General features: G+C 34.0%; 3 protein-coding genes across 12 annotated transcripts; 1 reads left to right on the forward strand and 2 right to left on the reverse strand.

The window, feature by feature from the left end:
* Positions 1-807: 807 nt before the first annotated feature.
* Positions 808-2,817, reverse strand: KCS6 (3-ketoacyl-CoA synthase 6). Its single transcript, XM_088117747.1, has one exon. The coding sequence runs from the start codon at positions 2,688-2,690 to the stop codon at positions 1,200-1,202; it is 1,491 nt and encodes a 496-aa protein (XP_087973873.1). The 5' UTR covers positions 2,691-2,817; the 3' UTR covers positions 808-1,199.
* Positions 2,818-13,636: 10,819 nt separating this feature from the next.
* Positions 13,637-15,975, forward strand: LOC111018761 (folate synthesis bifunctional protein, mitochondrial). Of its 4 annotated transcripts, none has more exons than XM_022294996.2 (2): positions 13,637-14,006; positions 14,243-15,975. In XM_022294996.2, exon 2 carries the CDS (start codon positions 14,277-14,279, stop codon positions 15,765-15,767), a length of 1,491 nt encoding a protein of 496 aa, XP_022150688.1. In that variant the 5' UTR covers positions 13,637-14,006; positions 14,243-14,276; the 3' UTR covers positions 15,768-15,975. The 4 variants fall into 4 exon arrangements, with proteins under 4 accessions (XP_022150688.1, XP_022150689.1, XP_022150687.1 ...); XM_022294997.2 differs by having other exon boundaries at positions 13,637-14,001; XM_022294995.2 differs by having other exon boundaries at positions 13,637-14,001; positions 14,299-15,975.
* Positions 15,976-16,859: 884 nt separating this feature from the next.
* LOC111018771 (Pentatricopeptide repeat (PPR) superfamily protein) lies at positions 16,860-22,205 on the reverse strand. 7 transcript variants are annotated; one of them, XM_022295018.2, is made up of 5 exons: positions 20,014-22,205; positions 19,118-19,204; positions 18,143-18,219; positions 17,589-17,699; positions 16,860-17,247 (listed from the first exon to the last, which is right to left on the reverse strand). In XM_022295018.2, the coding sequence occupies exons 1-2, from the start codon at positions 22,154-22,156 to the stop codon at positions 19,161-19,163; spliced, it is 2,187 nt and encodes a 728-aa protein (XP_022150710.2). In that variant the 5' UTR covers positions 22,157-22,205; the 3' UTR covers positions 16,860-17,247; positions 17,589-17,699; positions 18,143-18,219; positions 19,118-19,160. The 7 variants fall into 7 exon arrangements, with proteins under 7 accessions (XP_022150710.2, XP_022150709.2, XP_087974257.1 ...); XM_022295017.2 differs by having other exon boundaries at positions 18,143-18,371; XM_088118131.1 differs by having other exon boundaries at positions 19,517-22,205.

Below are 22,205 nucleotides of genomic sequence, written 5' to 3' on the forward strand. Positions count from 1 at the left end.
TGAAAAACTAGACACATCCCTATAAGTGAAAGATTGCAATCAACCAATCATCATATGAATTTTATTAAACCGTTGCTTCATCATGAGATTGAAAAGGTTCTTTTTGTTTTTACATGCTCACAAATCCCCATATTCATGACGTTTTATTATTGAAAAAAGAAATTTAAAAAATACTTTCAAATAGACTTGTTATGGAAAACTCTGCTCTTCCATACTTTTATTTTGGTATAAGATTGAGGCTGAGAGATTCGAATTCATAATTTCTTCGGAAATAAGCACCAATTAGTATTGAACTAAAGCTCATATGTTATGTGGCCCTCATGCTTTTGCTATAATGATAGCAGTTCATGTATATGTTCTTTACTGGCATTCAATTTCAAAAAAATATTTCCATAAATAAACGAAAACACCAATAAAAAGGAGAACTCACACAACCTGTAAACGTAATCTTCTTCATAAAGGCTAAAAATTTACATCAAATGACATTAAAGTCAAAATTGGAGATGATAGCTAGCTTTCAATGATAGAAGTCAAATTATGGGCTTCAATTTTAAATGTTGAACCATAGAGAATTTAAATCACTCGTAGTTACAATTCGTATAAAGTAGTTTTTCTTCCTTTTTTGGTTTTTAAATTATTCAATGGTTGGAACTTGGAAGTTTCGAAATTCATCACAAAATCTAAAAACCAATTAATGAAATTAAAGGATGAATCGAAAGATATACGAATTCATATAATTAAATAACCGAAAATGGGCTTTAAATTGTAACAGAGAGGAAATTAAAATCAAAATCCAGACAATATATATAAAGCAAGAACCAGCAATTTTATACTTCTTTTTTTCTTCTGCTTTGAAATTTCTGGTTTTGTGAAACCCCAAACCAAACCGCAGGATTAATCTGCAGATATCTGTTCCTTACATGGAATCTTACCTTAACACAAACACAATATTCCATCTATGCAAATCCATTCGGATTGAGAAAAAAAATGTAAAAAAAGAGAGGAAAAAAAAAACCAAGTGGAAATATATGATGTCACAGTCGCAGCCACAGACAAATGAGAGTTTCATATGGGTAGATACATCACAAGGAAGTAAATTTGCAGATTATACTGAAACCCACATTCCTTGGTTTTGTTTTTGTTTATTATTTTTTTATGTTTTCTTTTTTTTCCTTGTGTTTTAATTTCCGGCAATATTTCTAGAGCTTGACTACTTCAGGAATGTGAACTGGATACCTATCGATGCAATCGGCCCACGGCCCATCCGTTGGGGTTTTGATTGTTTTGTTGCATTTCCAAACGGCACTGTTACACTTGAACCCACTCCCGAACGCTATTTGCCAAATCCTGTCACCTTTCTTCATCCTCCCCTTCGCTTCGATGTACGCCAATTCGTACCACAGCGAAGACGACGACGTATTCCCCCACCGGTGCAGCGTCATTCTCGACGCCTCCACGTGCTCCGTCGACAGCTGCAGATTCTTCTGCAGCTCGTCGATCACCGCCCGCCCCCCGGCGTGGATGCAGAAGTGCTCGAACGCCTGCTTGAAATCCGGAATGTACGGCTTCCACTTCGGGTTGAAGATTTTCCGGCCGATCAGCGTCAGAAGGAACAGCAACTGCTCCGACGCCGGCAGAACCAGAGGTCCGATGGTGGTGATGTTGGATTTCAGAGCCTCTCCGGCTATGGCCATCAGATCTTTGGAGAGCGAAATCCCGACTTTGCCCTCCTTGTCCTGCTCCTCGAACACGCACCGGAACGCCTTGTCGTCCGCGCCTTTGTGGGTGCGGACGACGTGAACCAACCGATACTTGGCGCGGCGTCGTTCGGAGGTACGGTTGGAGAGCAGAATCGCGGCCCCACCCATACGGAAAAGGCAGTTGGGGAGAAGCATGGCTCTCTCGTTGCCTTGGTAATAATTGGGCGTAATAATCTCCGTACTGACAACCACAGCGTTGGAATTGGGATGCACCTGAAGCAAATCGCGAGCCAAATCGATAGAAATCAGCCCCGCGCTACACCCCATACCGGACAGATTAAAGCTCTTGATATTGCTCCGGAGCTTGTACTTATTGATGACCATCGCGGACAGAGAGGGCGTGGGGGAGAAGAGGCTGCAATTGACGATGAGAATATCGATGTCCTTGGGCTTGAGTCCGGTCTTGAGGAAGAGGGCGTCCATGGCGGAGAAAATGACGAGCTCGGCCTCGGCTCTGGCGGCGTCCATGGTGGGATTGGGGGGAATGTAATGAATGGCGGGGGGCAAACAGGTCTCCTCGCCGAGGCCGGAGCGCTCGAGAATCCGCATCTGGAACTCGACGCTCTTGGGGTTGTTGGTGAGGATGAGGCGGGAGTGCTCCATGAAAGTGGAGAAGGGGACGCGGCAGGTGACAGGGGGCTTGAAGCAGGCGTAGTCGACGAGGAAGATGGTTCGGGGCTTGGACATGAAGTAGACGGTGGCGACGAAGATGATGAAGAAGGAGGAGCACAGGATTTGGACCAGATCCAGGTGGAGAGATCTCCAGAGGTTCAGAATCTCGCCGGGGCCCATCCGGAGAACCTCCACGGAGATGGCCACCATCACCGGAATCAAGGTCAGAGTTAGAATGTGGTTCACCAGATACTGGTAACCAAGTTTCACGTACTTGAGCTTAACGGAGCTGGAGAAATCCGGCAACATCGGGGGCATGTTTTCCTTTTTTTTTTTTTAGTTTCTCTAAAAAAAAGACAGACAATAGAGAGAGAGAGAGAGAGAGAGAGAGAGAGAGAGAGAGAGAGAGAGAGAGAGAGAGAGAGAGAGAGAGAGAGAGAAGGGAGTTTGAGAGGTAATTGCGTGGGGAGGGAGAAGATGAGAGATATAAAGAGGAGGGAGTAGGGCAATGAAGGAGGCAGATGAGGGGATTAAATGAACGACTGCACGTCACTCAACGCCCACTTAACTTTCTATTAAAATCAAACTTTTATGCCTCTGAATTTCAAAAACATAATAATAATAATAATAATAATTTTTTTAAAAAAGGCTGAATATATTAATAGATGATACATCAATTAACATATGGATTATAAAAGTGACGGCTACACTCTAATTAAATTGCATCCTCTACTTATAATTTTTTTTTTCACAAAGCGATCACAATTTACATCGTCATTCTCAACAGTCAAAGATTAATCTAATGCTCACTTACACCTATCAATTTATTAGTTATAGACTATATTATCTTATCTATCACTAATATAGTTTATCAGTAATATAAGTAGGTCTAATGTCTATTATTAATATAGTCTATTAGTGATACACATTTCTGTTATTATTGACGGAAAGATACTTCAAGATTATTTTACTCTTTTTGTATGGGTGAGTCTCTTGTTAATTTTCCTTCTTTCTCTTTTTTCATTCTGCTATATTTGCATATTCATAATATTAGTACTACATTTGCAATTAATTTAACTTGTTTCAAGTAGTCCTATTTTTGCATAATTAACTTCTATTTTATTGCCCAATTAACTTCCATGTAACATATGGATTATAAAGGTGACGGCTACCCTATGATATAATTCAATTGCATTTTCTACTTTATAATATTTCTACATAAAGTTTCAATAGTGATTGCCATATTTATAAATATAGCAAATTCTAATTTTACAAATATGACAATTTTTTTAATTTTACGTAATATAGGAGTTACAACAATATGGAGTTTCTAACACAAGATTTTAGTATGACTCTAATACAATCTAAATATAATTAAATTATCAATGAACCCAAAAGCTTAAAATGATGGTTTACAGTAAATTGAATTCATATATAGATATCTCAACACTATAAATTATAATCTACCACAATATAAGCCTATCAAACTTCTAATATTAATACAATACATTCTATTGATGATAGACATCTATCACCAACACATTGATAGATATTTCAATCCTATTTTAGTATTTTCTCCATAAGTGAGTCTTGGCCTTTTCTGTTTTATTTTTTGTTTTGTTTTTTTGCTAGATTTCTAAATTCAAAATATTACTATTATGTTTGCAATTAATTTAACTTGTTTCAAGTAGTTCTATTTTTTGCGTAATTAACTTCTATTTTATTGCCCAATTATGGACCTTTTTTCTTCTTCATTTTTTCTAATATTTCTACTTCCATGTTTTTTTTTTTTTTTGCCCTCTCCTTTCAACAGTGCGTATGATTTACTTTTTCTTTTCCCATTTTTCCGCTTTAACTAACTACTTTTAGTTATCGCGGTATTAAAAACCTCTAGCCTACTAATTAATTAGTTGTAGCTTTTCCTAATTGTATTTTCCTTTTTCCTTTTTTTTCTCGTTGGTCTGCTTTAACCTTCATTATTAATTGCATGAAAAGAAATAATAATTAGACTTCATTTCGATATATATATCTATTTATATATATTTTTTTCTCCTTAGTTCATTAATCATTACTATGTATTATAATATTACAAATCGACTTACAACGATTACATTCATAACATGAAAGACAGTTCCATAAAAAAAAAAAAAAAGTTACCGATTAAAATTTGCCACGTTTCTAATCGTTATATTATATAGTAATTTGAGTTTTAAAAATTTATTTGTCGGACTCTCTCTCAATGGAAGGCATACAGAGATGCCACTTGATGGGCTGGTAATATTATTTTTAATTATTATACATATAGTTTTGTACGCATGGATAATCCTGAAGTAACATCTTTAATTTCTTTTTTAATTGAAGTGTGAGATATTATTTTTTATGATAAAAATAATACTGCTAATATAGTTTGACTGGGTCTCAAATATATATATATAAATGTTTTGTTTGACTTCATAGTAAATGGCTTCTAAAGGTGGATTACTTCCGTCATTTTTTCTTCTTTTAGACTTCCGTCATTCTCATTTCGCAATTCCTATTTATTATGGTTATTTTTGTTCATTTGATCTCTTTTGCTACTTTATAACTTAGGCATGGTGATATCCAATGTTTAAATAAGTTTTTGGTGTACGAGATTTAAATTCTCATCTTTTAATTTGGTGTACTCAAAATTACAACAATAATAATAAATTTTGGTATACCTTGACTAATTTCGAAACATAATTGTTCGATTCTTAATCAAAATTATTCGTAAAATATTCTAAATATCAAAATTGTAGAATAAATCATTTGATTTTTGTCCATACAAATTTTTGTCACTATTAAACAAAAATAACAACGTCAAATCGTATTCCAAACCAAAAAAAACTGTGGACAATAATTAACTTTTATTGCTAACTACATGATTTACGTTGACAAAATATGAATTTTATTCCAGAAGTTACTTTTGTCGGACAAATTTTGATTTCGTCGTGAGTAATGGTGATAAAATTTCGCCAAAAGTCACTTTTGCTAACACAATTGAATTTAGTCAGAAATTAATTCATCGGCAAAAATAAAAATTATTGTAGTGATGACTTGGGAAAAAAAAAGAATAAATATGATGTATTATTAATATATAAGTCTTTATTACAATATCCAGTAAAAAGTCGCCATAAATTACTTTTGTTAAAGTTTATGACTTTCGTCAAGAATTTTTTGTCCACAAAAGTTAAGATCCTTGCATATAAAATAGAAAGGGAAATGAAAAATTACGGCTAAACTATAATTTCTCATGAATGCGTTGAGGAAAAACCTCCAAGCTGAAACATTACATTTTATTAAACGTCTCTTTTGATGAAAAAAAATTCGTCCAAAAGTGTCTCTAATTTCATCCGAATTAATTTTTACCAAGAAAATTGATGCATGGAAATCCTGCCTTTTACAAAAGTGTCTATATTGATAAAATTAATTTTTAATTTTACTGGCAAAAAATCACTGTTGCCAACGACATTATCATCATAATTAGTAACAAAAGTGAATTTTATTGGTAGAAGTCACTTTTATCGATAGAATTTGCTTTATCGTTGTGAGTTATGGAGACGAATTTCGGTCTTAAGTTATTTTTATCAACACAACTGAATTTTGTTGGAAATTAATTCCTCGACAGAAAATAACGATTCTTCTGGTGATCGACCTAGAGAAAGAATAAATATGATGTATTATTAATATATAACAATATCTAGTAAAAGAAAAAATATATATCACAAATTTTATTTGAGAGATATTTCCTACTTATTAATATTTCAATTCCATCAATCACGAAATGTTTTTTATATTTCTTCAATAATATGGGCCATTTTAATTTTTTGTGAAATAATATGTTATTTCATTTTTTTTATATGGTTATAAATCATAATGTGAAAAGATTGATGTTAGAAAATATTTGTTCCTTGTCCTTTTCATGATAAATGGCATTAGACATTAAAAATACTGTCCACCAACCATTAGACAATATTCAATTTGCAGATTTAATTATCTTCTGAAAAATACTCATTATATTTTATCGAAAATTGTTTTAACAAATATATTTGAATATAAACCGACAATTTTAATAAGTGGCCAACTGTATGTGACATGAATTTATACATTACAAATACCATAAAACGACGTTATACAGCATGGTTTGACCTCTTGTTTTTTTTTTCTTTTCATTTTTCTTTTACATTTTTGTGGTGAGTTTGAGAGAGAGGATTTACATTTACGTGTGAGTCAAAGATTATAGTAAGGACAAGAAGAATTGTTAATTTTTGAAAATTACAAAGAATTTTATTTTCATTCTTCGACTCAACAATTTGAGAACGATTGAATAAGACAAGTTTTGAGCTTTTTTTTTTCTAGTTTTGTGTGGTAACAAACTTAGGTTACTCTCTATATATTTCTTTGATGTCCAATTTTATTTATTATTTATTAATTTAAATAAAAATAATTATTTTCATTCTCAACATTATTTTGAATGAGTGATATTTTCTCATGGGAAGACTTTTACCTCCCTCAAATTTATCCCTTCTATTCAAAATTCAAATTTCTATTTTCTCTGACTAGTTTTACCACAATAAAAATTTTAAAAGTCATGATTAGACTTATTTTTTTTCATATACGTGAGTGTCTGACGAACTTACGTGCACCTCAACTAATCTCATATAACAATCACTTAACTTTACTAAATTTGATTGTCAAGGGATTGAAACTCGTAGAATATTAAATTCTAAGTGAGCGACCATCATGGTTTGAACTCATTCCCTCTAAATTCTTTAGAATTTACCATGGTCCTTTAGAATCATGATTTTGTTAAAGAATTCAACTTTGAAAAACAAAAAACAATAAGTGAACACATATATGGTTTTCTAATTTTAAAAAATTAAACAGGTAGATAGATACGCTAGAGATACGCTATAAAGAGAAAAATGTAAAAGAGAGATGGAAATGGGATGGGGCGCGAGGCAGGAAGAAGATTTGAAGGAAAATTTATCAATTTATTGATTAGTTTTAATTATTTTTAGACTTTAAAATTAAAAATAAAAAATAAAAAAAATTATATCTATTTATTGAAAAAATATTATTTACTAGTATAAATAATTAGTTTTAAAAATATATTTAATATTTTATTCATAATTTAGTAAAAGAGTTGAGAAATATTTATTATTTAAAAATGGAAATGGGGAAGGGGTCAAGGCATGGTGGAAAATACATTTGATGTTCTTAGAGCCGATACCCAACCCTATGGAGATTTTTGTCATCCTCATGTATAAACATGAAAAATAAAAATTTAGAGAGATAAAAAAAATTTTTTGTTTATGCAAAGATTTGCACAACAGTGTGTTCCTGGTTGTAGCTCGAACCCGGCCTCCGGACCGACCTGAACACTTGGGCGGACCTGCACAAAAAGATGAGCACTCCGACGATCAAGTTAGTATAGGTCGGATTCCAAGTCTAGTTCGAAGCCAGAAATCATCGTACCTGATCGGGGAGTGAGGTCCCCTACTTATGGGTGGTGGTCCCGCTAATCTAGCGACCGTTACATTCGGTAATCTCGGGACCGACGGTTACGCCCGATAATCACGCCGCAGACAGTTGCGTCGGCCCATACCGGGCTCCCCGGTGGGTCGGACCTGAGCCGGGCTCACCTCGGCCCTCACACTTGGCATTTGTCGGCGTTGGTGGCGGCCATCTCGGCCTTCCGAGCTGGGCGTGATTCATGAGTTATCTTGGGGCACCAATAGGGGTCTTCCACGTGTCCCGAGTATACCCTTCCCCAAACACTTTTAAAGAGAAAATTAAGATATAGTAAATTTTAAGAGATAGATAAAAAGATTTAGAAAAAAAAAAGGTAGAGAGCAAATGTTGTGAGAGAAAAGTTAAATACAAACAGAGAAAATTTTAGAAAAAAATAGTAAAGTTGAGAGCCAAAAATATTTAGAGAAAGAAATAACAAAAGAAATAAAAATTATATTGAGAAAAAAAATTAGACAAAAAAAATTGAGATATATTCGTTAAAGAAAAATAAATTATTGAAAAAAATTATAGTGAACGAAAGTTGAAAGATAAAAAAATTAGATAGAGAAAAGTTTGAGATATATTTGCTATGTAGAAAATAGAATAGAAAAAAAAAAAAGAAAATATAAAAGACCAAATTTTAGAGAGAGAAAAATTAGAATGATATGTGAGAAAAAACAGAAATAAAAATATATAAAGATGAAAATTTCAAAGAGATAAAAAATGGAAAATATTCTAACAATGAAAATATTAGAGAAACATAAATTTTGCAAAGAGAAAAAAATCAGACCCAAAAATATTTTAGAGTGAAAAATAAATTTATTAGAGAAAAATATGTGAAAAAAATAAAAAATAGATTTTAAAATATAGAAATCTGTTTTTGAAAACCTTTTTAAAGACCTCATAAAATTGAATGGGTTATTTTAAAAACAAAAAATTAAAAGTAAAAAGAAAAAGAAACGATATATTTATCAAACCCCCTTATTTATTTATAAATTAAGAGTCCAATATTATTTCCGGAAACAGCTAAAAATATATCTTAATAAAACAAACTTATGAAGGTAATTTTGGATTTTAAAACAGTTGACTTTCTGCTGGCATTTTATTGCATTATTTAAGATATACAACCAAAAGAACAGCCAAATATTAAATGTGAAACTGAAGCCAATAGGGAATCACAAATCACATAAATGTTAGATGAAAAATAGTAGATTTTTTCTTTTTTTTTTCCACAAAATAATTATTAAATCCTACGTGGCATCAGAAACATGTCCTCCAATTGTTTGGTGTATCAAAAAACACAGAAAGAAAACAAAAAGAAAAAAACTTTTTAGCCTTTTCTATTCCTGTGCATAAATCCATCAGAAAAAACAGCAAAAAATCAATAGAATTTTGTTTGTTTTTTTAAAACCTTTTGATTCCGTTGTTTTTTTTAAACCTTTCGATTCCGAATTAATAGAATTTGTTTCAATGAAGTAAAGCGTATTATAGGTTAATTTATAAGCATATCAACATTTTTATCACTGGTTCATGTAATTTTATTTAATATTTAACATAAAAGTAAAGAGAAATCTATAATTTAAAAACTCTACCATCACATAAAGCCATATATAAATGACTAGACTAAGGTGGTTTTGACGCTATTTTTAAATGGATAGAAATATTTATAGTTAATTAAAAATATTTTTTCAAGTTTTGCATGGTAAAAGTTTACTCCAAAACAATACTTTCAAAATATTTTATGACGAAAGTATTGACGTTTAAGTAAATTTCTAAAAAGTGACCTGTGGTAAAAAAAAATCAATTTCTTATTTACTAATTTCTCAAAAAAAAAAAAAGAAAAAACCTATTTACTATCACTTTAATTATTTACAAACTATGTTTGCCTAACAGTTGACTTACCCAAGCTCCATCTTAAATTTTGTAATTATATGTCACTCTAAGTAAAATTATTTAAAAAGACGTGAGCAGTAATGTGAATATTTGCAAATTTAGGCACCCACTCAAGATAATTTAGACATCAAAGTTTTACTTTTTTTTTTTTAATTTAAAGAAACCATGCCCAAAAAACATCAAACCATTTTGTAAGTTATTATAAGTAGGCACAGCAGTTGGCAATGTTAGCCGCAACAAAAAAGTTTAGGTCGAAAAAAAAAGTTTCATTACCATATTACTTACTATACAACCCATTTGTAATTATTCATATATTAATTAATTAAATGACTATTCTTGCATTAATTTTTCTGAAAACAGTATTTAAAATCACCAACAGAAGGGAACACGTGTCGGCCTCACGCGTTGTACAGCCAGACAATAAAAAGGAAGTCTGAAAAGTTAATGAGAAAGAAATATAGTAGAGTTCGTTCGTTAGTTCGCGAAAATTTAATACAAACAGAGTAGAGAAGACGTGGCGAAAACTGGTTGGTCCACATGAGCAAAGCAATAAATAAAAAGATCCATAATTTGGAGGAGTTGGACCAACCAGCGGCCAACTACCAACCCGATCCGAAAGGTCATCCCGCAGCCCACTCGGCTCCAGCATAGACGCTATTTTGCTCATTAAATATTTATTATTGTAATTATTGCACCAAGCTCAGTCAGCAGTCACGTCTCTCCAGCGCCAGAGTCAAAATTCCCCGGGGGTTTTAAAAAAAAAATAAATTTCCAGACACAAAGAGGGGACAAAATATTGATTTTGATGGATATTTTTAAAATTATTATAAGCATATCAACTTTGTAATTAGTATATTATTGATATTTTTTTATACGGTGAATATTTTGTCGATTTTTTAAAATAATACAAATACATAAAAATGTCAATAGAAATATCGATATGTTGAAAGATGTTTAATACCACAGAGTTTAGTAACTTTAGAGGATTTAATTTATGGATATAAAATGTCTGAATTTAAAATTATATTTGGAGGGAAGATGTGTGTGGGAAGTTTGAATAGTGGATTATTGTTCAAGTTCATCGATTTATCTAATTAAATACGAATTTGAAAATTCTTCATTTCAATGGTTCGTTGAACTTGGAAAACCAAACCCGCCTTTTAGTCCATCTATTATCCCATATAGTTTGAATTATAACTTGGGAATAGGAAAGTCATTTGGTTAAGGCTAAAATATGAAATGTTCTCTAATTTTTTTTTGGTAATTATTAACAGCTATCCATCACTATTAGGAAAGCCACTTTTTATCAATTATTTCCATATATAAAAAATTCTACTAAAATTACCAACAAAAAATTTGACATGTCATTGAATTATTATTTTATTGATATGGTTTATCACTTAAAAAATATATGTTTGTTGATCAGCGAGTAAAATTTGTTGAACAAGTTGAGTTTGTAGGTTAAGTAACATCTAAATGGTCAACTTGAACACAACTCAACGGATTAAGATATTTATGTCTAACCAAAATGTCGTAAGTTCGAATCTCTCACCCCGTATATTGTACTAGAAAAGAAGAAAAACTGTATCATCTGAGTGGCATGTTATGTGTCTCAATATATTAATAAAATAATAGTTTAATATATAATACATAAACTTGTGATTAACAGATTTATTTTTAAAAAATGAGAATTTTTAATATATTAAGATAAAATAAAAAATTAGAAGATATTAAAGACCAAATTAAAATGACAAGAAAAATTAAGAGATAATTACATAAATAGCATAAGATAATTATATCATAAAGTTTAAAATTTACAAAAATAACATCATTCAATCAAAGTCAAATTCAAAGGTGTAAAGTGTATTAAGAAAAGTCAAAATTATATCATATTTTTTAAAAAACAAAAAAGTTGTGATATTTTAAAAATATATATTATTTATGCAAATGAAATTTTAGAATTTGAACATGTGTGTAATTGGAATTAGAATATGTGTCAATTATTAGCAACTTGGAACAACTGTTTTTTCCTATTAATTAATTTTTCGTGCATTGGTGTAACCACCTTTTTTTAAGTATTGTTTTGTTATGTTGATGAAATATCGAGGATAACGTTGGTTGGGATAATAAATAGACATAGCTGAGTAGAAAAGACACAAATTATTTTTTTTAAGTTTAAAAAATCAATTTTCAATCTCACAATTATTAAACTAAAAAAAATTAGGAGCTTCACTGGGTCATCCAAGGATTTATTGATGATAAATTCTTGATGAAATGACATGGTAGGATGAGTCTGGTTGAAGAGTCTCACTAATCGGAACTAGTATTAGGAATCTCACTACTCCGAGCTAGTACCTACATATCAGAATCGAGTACTGGTGTGGTGTTCGGAAAAATCCACTTTAAAACTCAAGTTAAGATTTAAGTTGAAGAGCGTGCGAGCTATAAGTTTAGTGCAAGAGAGTCTTGGTGGTGAGAGTCTGCACTTGTCAAGAAGAGGATACTTTGCTGATCGACTCTCCCGAAATAGGAACCGAGCTAACTTCCTCTCAACGCCACGCGAACCTCTCCTCCTCGACTTGGACACACCTGAGCTCCAACTCAAACCACATGTGCCCTCACAGGTGTGGTCCACGTGTCGCTCTTCACTCTATCCCATAACAACATTCTTCATTTGGGTTGATAATTAGTAACCAACGGTCTAGTTTAAGCTATTTTCCATGATCATTGAAAATCTAAGAAAAAGTTTTCGGCTAACAATATAATTTTTCTTAAATATTAATTTTTCAACTTAGCCTTCTACGATGGTATTTATAAGTTTCATTATCAAAATATAAAATAATTAACTAAAAATAATAGGCTTAGAAAAATAATTGTTTTTAATCAGGAAACGGTTCTCAATGTTTAAATTAACTTTACATTTTTGTTAAAAAAATTAACTTAACATTTTTTTTATAAAATTTTCTTAAATATTATTTTTACGATTTATACTAATTATATGACTATAATATCTGTGGAGAAAAAAAACTATTTAATATTAAAATAAAATAAAATAAGTGTATTAATATGTGATTAAATTAAAACCACTCATCTAGATAATGAATGAATTAGCAGCTAAACTTTTACATCAAAAGATGTTCAAAAGTTATAGATTTGTTTGGTATGCCATCTAGATTTGGTTTCTATTTTCAAATTCATTAAATAAAATGAATTTAATGAATATTAGTAGATTTCTTTTTTAAAACTATTTTTGAATTCTATGATTCAAACCGTGAAGATCTTGATAACAATATTTATATGTTTTTAGTATTTTCAAATTCTGAATTTGAAACCTTAAAATGAATAATTACATTTAGAAATATAAAAACTTTGATCAAATTATAAATTCATTTCATTTCTCAAATAAAATAAATATATATAATATAATATAATAATAATTCTATAAAATTTATTAATATTATTTTAGATTTAACTAAATATTTAGTTGTAACTAGTTTACAAATATACTATTAAATACATCAATTTGATTCTCTTTCCAAATCTATGCGATATTATTTAAAAATACGTAAAACAACCATATTTGAATGGAATTAATAATTTTCAGATTATCTCCAACTAAACGTACTAAGTGACTCGAACAATCCGGACAATCCAATTCAAATAAAAAAAAGGTTGAATTGGTTTTTTTAGAACCGAAAATTCAATTCGGTTCATAATTTGAAAGGTTTTTTTTGTCGATCCAATCCGAACCGAACTTAATATTAAATTAAAAAAAAAAGATTAGTGTTACTTGTTTGTTCTCACTTCTCAGCTGCCTCCCTTCCCTCGCGCTCGTCTTCTTCCCCTTCCTCTTTTCGCGTGTCGTCTCGTCAGTTCCTCGGGTCTCTCGGGTTTCGGATCGATCAAAAAATCCATCGAATCCGACCCGACCCCGTGAAAACCACTTATTCCCATCCTTTCAAGACCCGAATCATTCACAATGAAGAAAAAAAAAATTAATTAAAACGTGTGTAGATCTCGTCGTTAACTTTTCGTCAGCTCCTGATGTGAAGGAGAAACCATAAATTTGTGGGAAGGGGTAATTTTTTTGCCAACGCTCAATTCGTCTACTGGACTTCTTCGAGTGTGATTCCTCACATGAACATTTTGAAGCATGGAATTATCAGCAGACGACGATTTTCTCGCGTCACCAGATATGGCGGAGGTACTGTAAGTAGATCCCCTGGTCGACTATTTCAAATTCCGATCCCCGATTTTGGATTCTCATTCAAATATTCGTGTTTATTACCATTATCTTATCTGCTTACTTCATGTATTTGCTTGATTTACCTTCCTGAAATTTGAACTCTCTTGGAATCGATTGGCCAAATTTGTTCTCTGCCTTCTTAATTTTGACTTTAGGGTTTTACTTACTTGTACACTGAGTTTTTTTGTTTTTGTTGAAGCTCTTAATTCTCGCATTAGCATCTGAGTTCGTTGATGAATCATTTCTCCATTTCAGCATCGCAAATTTCCTTTATTCACTCACTGCAAGATCCGTTGTTGGAAGTTTGTTCTCAAGAGCAAGAAGTTGTGATTGCTTTAGGAAGCAATGTGGGTGATAGATTGTATAATTTCAATGAGGCTTTGAAATTAATGAAAAGGGAAGGGATACATATTACAAGACATGCTTGTTTATATGAGACAGCACCAGCCTATGTCACCGATCAACCTCAATTTCTCAACTCTGCCGTTAGAGCTTTCACAAAGCTTGGGCCACATGAACTATTGAGCACAGTTAAGAGAATAGAGAAGGAGCTGGGTCGTACTGCTGGTATACGGTATGGCCCGAGGCCGATTGACTTGGATATTTTGTTGTATGGAAGATATAGAGTACACTCGGATGTTCTCACTGTCCCTCATGAAAGAATTTGGGAAAGGCCATTTGTACTGGCTCCTTTGATTGATTTGCTGGGTTCAGATGTTGATACAGATGTTGTTTCTGGATGGCATTCTTTAGCTCCTGATCATGGTGGGCTTTTTGAATCCTGGGAGAAATTGGGTGGTGAATCTCTTATTGGTAAAGAAGGAATGCGAAGGGTTTTGCCCATTGGAAACAGCTTATGGGACTGGTCCTGCAAGACTTCCATCATGGGGATCCTTAATTTGACACCTGATAGTTTTAGTGACGGAGGCAAGTTCCAATCCGTTGAAGCTGCAGTTTCTCAGGTGCGTTCAATGGTTTCGGATGGTGCTGATATGATTGACATTGGTGCTCAATCAACACGGCCCATGGCACCTAGGATTTCTGTTGAAGAAGAATTAGATAGATTGGTTCCTGTTTTGGAAGCTGTGACAGGAATGCCAGAGATGAGTGGCAAGCTCATATCTGTAGATACGTTTTATTCGGAAGTCGCTTTAGAAGCTGTCAAAAAAGGGGCTCATATTGTAAATGATGTATCTGCTGGGCAGTTGGATCCTCAAATGCATAGTGTTGTTTCTGATCTTGACGTGCCTTATATTGCAATGCACATGAGAGGAGACCCATATACAATGCAAAACACTCAGAATTTACAGTATGATGATGTCTGTAATCAGATTGCCTCTGAGCTACACTTGAGGATTAGAGATGCAGAATCGTCAGGCATCCCAGCCTGGAGGATAATCGTTGATCCCGGGATTGGGTTTTCGAAGAATACCAAGCAAAACTTGGAAATTCTTACAGGTCTACCAAAGATCCGAGCAGAGATTGCAAGGAGAAGTTTGGGATTGTCTCATGCTCCTATGTTGTTTGGACCTTCAAGAAAGAAGTTCCTCGGTGAAGTGTGTTCGCGATCTGTTGCAACAGAGCGAGATCCTGCAACGGTTGCTGCAATTACCATAGGGGTTCTCGGTGGTGCAAACATCGTTAGAGTTCATAATGTGAGAGATAATGCAGATGCAGTGAGTCTATGTGATGCGATGGTGAAGGAGAAAAGAGCTGAAGCGTGATCTTAGAAACACAAACTTTTGTTTCGATAATTTATTTTCAAAAAATGATGTATGCTTACCGTTACACCTTTTCATTCTCATTTTCTGTCAAATTACTATTTTTGGATAATTTGGCATCTGCTTTTGTTGAGAGACTGAAGGAATAAAGCTTCCTGTAATCATAAAAGCATGAATGGTTTGAGAATGGAAGTGTTGGACGTTAACATAACTCCTACAAGAATCTTCACTCGCTTAACAATTAGCATGCATAACACAGGTTTTTTTTTTTTTTTTTTCCTTCTGGGGTACATATGTGCACGTAGGGATTTTCGATTTTTTAATCGAAAATAGATGTCTTAACTAATTGAGTTCTGTTTCGGTTGATGCATTTATAACATGGTTGATTTGACTCTTTTAAATTAATATTATTTTTCGGTTCGAAAAAAATTAATATTATTTTAAATATTATTTTCGATGCTTTAAAATTAAAAATTTGAATTGCAGTCACATGTGTAGTAACATTTTTTTATTAAATCCCGTAAATCACTAAACATAGAATTTCACTAATGATATAATGTTGAAAAATACAAGTTTCATGTATTGAAATTAGAGGTTCAAATTCTCACTTACCGCAAAAAACAACCTAAAGGACAGGGGATGAGAAGACCCCCTCCCAAAAAGGAATTAATGAAACAACTCTCTCCAATCTTGTAGGATCCTAGAGAGGCTGTAGTTACAAAAGAATTTCGTATTTCTATGGCACTACCAAGAGGTTGTAATATATACGCTATTACAAAAAGAATCAAAAGACTTTGACTTATCATCAAAAGAGTGGAGATTCCTTTCCATCCATAGATTCCAGAGAAGTGCTCGGAACTCACACTTCCACAAAAAATACGTCTTTCCTTTCAAATGCCATCCAAGAAAAGTTTTCCATCATCCAATCCGCATACAGCTTACTATCCCAAAAATATCAAACAAAACCTGCTAGCCTTTAGAAGCAAAAGTGCAGTGAAGAAACAGATGATCTAAGGATTCTGCTTCCCTCAAACACAGGCAGCACACCGAAGGTGAAATCGACCGGTTTGGGCAGGTTAAGTATGCAATTCAAAATATTGTATATAATAATTCTATTGATCTAATTTGAGAGCACAATTTTTTTACGATCTTAAACTCCGAGCACAAAGGAAGGAAAAGTAATTCGGTTGTCTACATGAAAGTATGATTTGTTTATGTCATAATGAATGATTATTTACATTCATCGTGGTCTCGAATGCAGCCACGTCACAGTAAATCCTTTATCATATCAACGTCACGGCAGACACCAACTAAAACTAATCATTTCGCTGGTGGGGTGTGCAGAATCTACAAGTAACGAATTTCCTTTGTTGGTTGTGCATTTATGGTTCATCTGCCGAAAGTAGATAAACCAGAAGCCTAGCCGCCACAGCCACGACACCTGTCTCTCTATAATCAATCGCAATACAAAAAACACTTGCACCTAAGACGAAGAAAAAACATATGAGAAACTGAATAAATCAAAAAATTTTGCACCAAAAATGGACACTTCTTTTAAAAGATATGATAGCATCATTCAGATTCTACCTTTCCACTTTCAACTTTTAAAGCTCGTCTCTTATTTGTTAATATGTTTCCACTTTAAGTATCAAAAGAAGTATGAGAGGATCAACTCCTTGTTTCTTTATTTCTTCTCTTCATGAGTTGTATTGTAAGAATTATGGTAACATTTCAGTATAGCGAAGTGATGAACTTTTTCGGCATTGTGTAAATAAATAGTGCAAATTAAGAGAAATCTTTTGTCACCAATGCTGCGATACATACCTTTGAAATGAAGAAGAGTGCCCATTTTATTTCCTGTAGATGATTCCACATGTAAACGAGGCCGTCCCGAGTCCCAATGATATCTCGACCTGATGCCCCAATGCAGAATCCCTGCCGAGTGAAAGAAAAAATAAATAAATAAATAAAGAATTATAAACACCAAAACATCTAATCGGGCTATTAACAAAATAAATGAATGCGACGAATTCAGTTAGGTTGAAATAATCATGTTGTTTAATTCAAGACTACGTAACAATTAAATTCAAAAGCCAAAATGATTCAGCGGTAATTGACACATATCTCCAATCAAGAGGTTGTGAGTTCGAACCCACCCTCACATGTTGCAAAAAAAATTCCACTTGTGGTTTTACTGTCGTAGACTCTTTGTATATACTTATGGAATACTTTGCAGTAATTAAATAAATATTTTATCCGATGGTGCTCAGTTGATAAGCAAAGTACATATTTGTACGATATCCAAAATAAAATTGACATCCACAAATAAAGAAATGTCAAAGACTGCCAAGTTTGAAATTTGAGATATAGCAATCTACCTCAAATCCAGCTCTGCACCAAATGTAACCGTGTTGTTAACAAGTAGAGCTAGTTTCCATAATCCTTCATGATTTATCTGACAATCATTTGGTGGATAGTCATGCGAATCATAAGAATCAGATATGGTTAAGGCTAAAAGCCATATGGCATTGTCCTTTGACTGAAGTGACCAATGTTCCTCAGTGTTTTTTGAGCTTCGACAACTTTTTAAGATAGTCCCTTGAGTTGCTGATAAAGATGAAATTAAATTAAATTTTATACATTTGATTGTGTGTGCGCCTGTGGCGAGTGAGTAATATTCTGCTTGTTAATCTACAGAAGATAAATCCATTAGCTCATAGACATTTCAATGAAGTAAAATTGTTAACTGACCTCATTCCTAAACAAAGAAACAATATATTAAAAAGGTGAAAGTAAAGGTTCCTATAACTGCTTATGCTTGAGATTTGTTATTAGTTATGTTTTCCAAGAAGATAATTTTAACAGAATCCTTTTGTGCCTCATTGCTCTAACATCGTCTGGTTTTTTTACTTGACCTCAAATATTTGCATAGATATATACAAAGGGTAGAAAGTTAATCATTGCTCTTAAGTCTTAAGATTGCATGAAATCAACTCCTCAAGTGCAAATCCACAAGGGTTCCATTTCACGAGTGAAACTGAAGTTCCTTAATGGTGGTGATATTTTCATAATGCGGAGATAGTAGAAGCTCTGCAATTTTACACACCAATTTGACTGGAGCATTAACTCAAAGCTAAATTTGCAATCAAGAATGAACAAGTTAATTACATGGTTGAAGAAAATTATGGAAAGGGGATGTTGATTAAAATTCGAATCATTGGAAGTGCAAGAAATTAGAGGTTACAGTATTAGGGACTCATTAATTAGTGGTTGTCTCTACTGTTTAAGAGTTCTGTAGAAAAAAGCAAATCTAAGAAGCAAACAAACTACAGGCGGAAAGAGAAGAATTCTACCTCAACGCCATCAACCTTGCATGAAACATTTCCCAATGCAATATCAGGGGTTTTCCCAGAAAATGAACCACCATCCGTGGACAAAATCTGTAAGGGAAGATATAACCTTTAATAAATATTTGCCAATGAGACAGCATCTCAGAAATAGAGATATTCGGTATTTAATGGAGAGGTCATGCACGCCATAAATAAAGGCCCTTTTGGACCCCTCATGAATTTCCATTTTACATTTGATCCCATTGTAACAACATTGCATAAACCATGTACTTGTGAACATATTTTAAAAATTGGGAAGCAATATACATGGCAGCTCCTGCAAATAGGTCAGAAAAACTATCCAACACATCAGAAGAAGCTTAATGTTGTGAAAAGCTAAAAATCATGCAAACCAGATCTCACTCCTAGAATTGGAAATGTCGCTGTCGTATGGCCCAACCCAACAAAACATGGCAGTTCCCGTAGAACTTTGCAGTTTACCATAGTTCTTGAGGATGATGCTCTACTTAGCTTGACATAATTGGTTAAAATCCATTTTAGCTCAAGTCCTCAGATGTGTATCAGCATAAGTGTCAGTTGTGGTTGCAGAAAAGAATCCAATCTTCTCAGTAAGAATTCAATTTCGTGTTCTTTACTCCTGCAATCCTGAACAATCATTGAGTATGCAATTCCTTGTACTCAGAGGAGTATGCAATTTCCTATGACTTGCAGAGGAGAACCGTCTCTTTTGATCGTTACAGGTGGAATATACCAGTCAATATCAGGATGGTTCTAATAGGGCTCATGGCAACAATTTTCCTAATAGATCTAGTGACAAAACCTTAGAGCTTCTCGGAATATGGTCAAAACATGAAGATATGAACCACACAAGTAATGCTTTAGCTAATGAAACAGCATACCAGCATCCGTTTCTACTAGGCTATACCCTGGGTCTTTGTTCAATCCTCTCTGTTGCATCAACTCTCTCACCTGATTAACTTGACCCCATCTCCCATCTGAAGCATACAGGTTAGATAAAAGCACATAATAGCAAGCTTCATCCGGATGAAGCTGTAACATTTCCTTGACTACCACCTCTCCGAGATCAAACCTCGAGTATAATCCACATCCATGAAGAAAAGCTCCATACAAACTAATATCTGGTTGAACTGGCATTTTCTTAATAAAGTCCAATGCTTCATCCAGTCTGCCAGATCGGGCCAAAAGATCGACCATACAGGCATAGTGTTTCATGGAAGGCATAAAGTTATAATCCTGACTCATAGATTTGAAATACCTCCATCCCTCAGCGACCATTCCTGAATAGCTACAAGCAGATAATACTGTCGTGAAAATAACTTCATTGGGTTTCACATCCTCCTTCAACATGTCAGAGAAAATTGCAAGGGATCCACTTCCATCACCCTGCACCCCATAACCACCTATCATCGCACTCCACGTGATAATGTTCTTATCTCCCATACTGTCGAACACCATACGTGCTGATTTAGCATCGCCACATTTGGCATAAAAGTTCAAAAGCGTTGTGCCAATGTAAAGATTCAATGAAAAGAGGCCTACTTTTATCGAGTAAGCATGAAGCGATGAACCAACATGTACAGCACCTAGAGTGGCAGATGCAGAAAGGGCGCTCACTAGTGTTATTGCATCGGGTGCTGCGGAGCTTGATCTCATTTGATTAAAGAGCAAAAGGGCTTCATTTGCAGTTCCATTCTGAGCATACCCAGATATCATTGAGTTCCAAGTAATCACATCTTTTTCCAAAACCCCATGAAATATAACATAAGCCTCATCTATCATATGGCATTTAGCATACATGTCAATGAGAGCATTCTTCACTCCACACTCTTCCAGCCCAAGTTTAATCCCAAGTCCATGAACTGACATTCCTAAATTTAAATTACCAGAGACCGAACACGATGAAAGAACAGTGGCTGCAGTGACTGAATTGGGTAAAAGATCAGACCTTATTTCACCAGCGAATAGCCTCAATGCTTCATTGGGTTGGCCAGCTTGGGTATATCCAACAATCATTGCAGTCCATGAAACACGATCAATAGTAGGAAGTTCATCAAACATAATACGTGCATCTCTAGTTTGCCCGCATTTGACATACATGTCCAAAAAAGTCGTCGTTAAGAAAGCGCTAAGTTTAACAACATTCTTAATGGCATAGCCATGGACCCATTTCCCCTGATGCAGAGCTCTTAATTTTGTACACGCAGTGATTATGCTCCCTAAAGTAAATTGGTTGCTCTCAACCAATGCTGCTCTCATCCGATTGAATAAAACCAGACCCTCCTCTGCGCAATCATTTTGTACATACCCAGCAATCATTGAAGTCCAAGAAACCACGTTCTTATCAATAATTCCTTCAAACACTGCGCATGAGCACTCAATTTGCCCACATTTTGCATACATATCTACCAAACCAGTCAATACAAAACTATCCGGACCCCCCACCTTCACAATCTGGCCGTGGACTTTCCTCCCTTCAACAATTTCACGCAATTCACTACAAGCTTTCAAGATAATCGAAAAAATAATGTTGTCACTCTCTGTGAAAGACATTCTCATGCTATTATAGAACGGAATAATATCCGCGAACATATCATTCAAGAAATACCACCTGATCATCACCTTCCATGCATAAAAGTCTCGGTCCGGCATTTGATCGAACACCAATCGAGCAGAGTCCACGTCCCCAAGTGCGCCATAAACACCGACCAACTTTGTATCACAGAGAAGATTGCCGACAAGGCCGTGGACTATAAGCAACCCGTGGAACTTGATAAGGGTATCTATGTTCCTGCAAAGACCCATGAGATAAAAGCTCGAGTTTAATGAAATAAACTGCACGGAAGCCATGGTCTGGTCGAGCTCTGAGAGTTGGGGCTGTGGAGGATATGTGGAACAATACATATTCCCCAGTTCAATTAAGGATCCTGCGAGGCGAGAGAAGCTTCGCCGGAGGCTAAGGAAGCGTTGCAACATCTTAACTTTGAATACGGTTGAAGGCGTTCCCGCCACTCCAGCCATCATGCCGCCATACTTCGCAGCGTAGCGAGCGAGGACGGAAACGTCTTTTCCG

This window comes from Momordica charantia (genome assembly GCF_013281855.1).
Source record: "Momordica charantia cultivar OHB3-1 chromosome 9 unlocalized genomic scaffold, Mcharantia_2.0 BLBB01000009.1, whole genome shotgun sequence".
Taxonomy (NCBI): domain Eukaryota; kingdom Viridiplantae; phylum Streptophyta; class Magnoliopsida; order Cucurbitales; family Cucurbitaceae; genus Momordica; species Momordica charantia.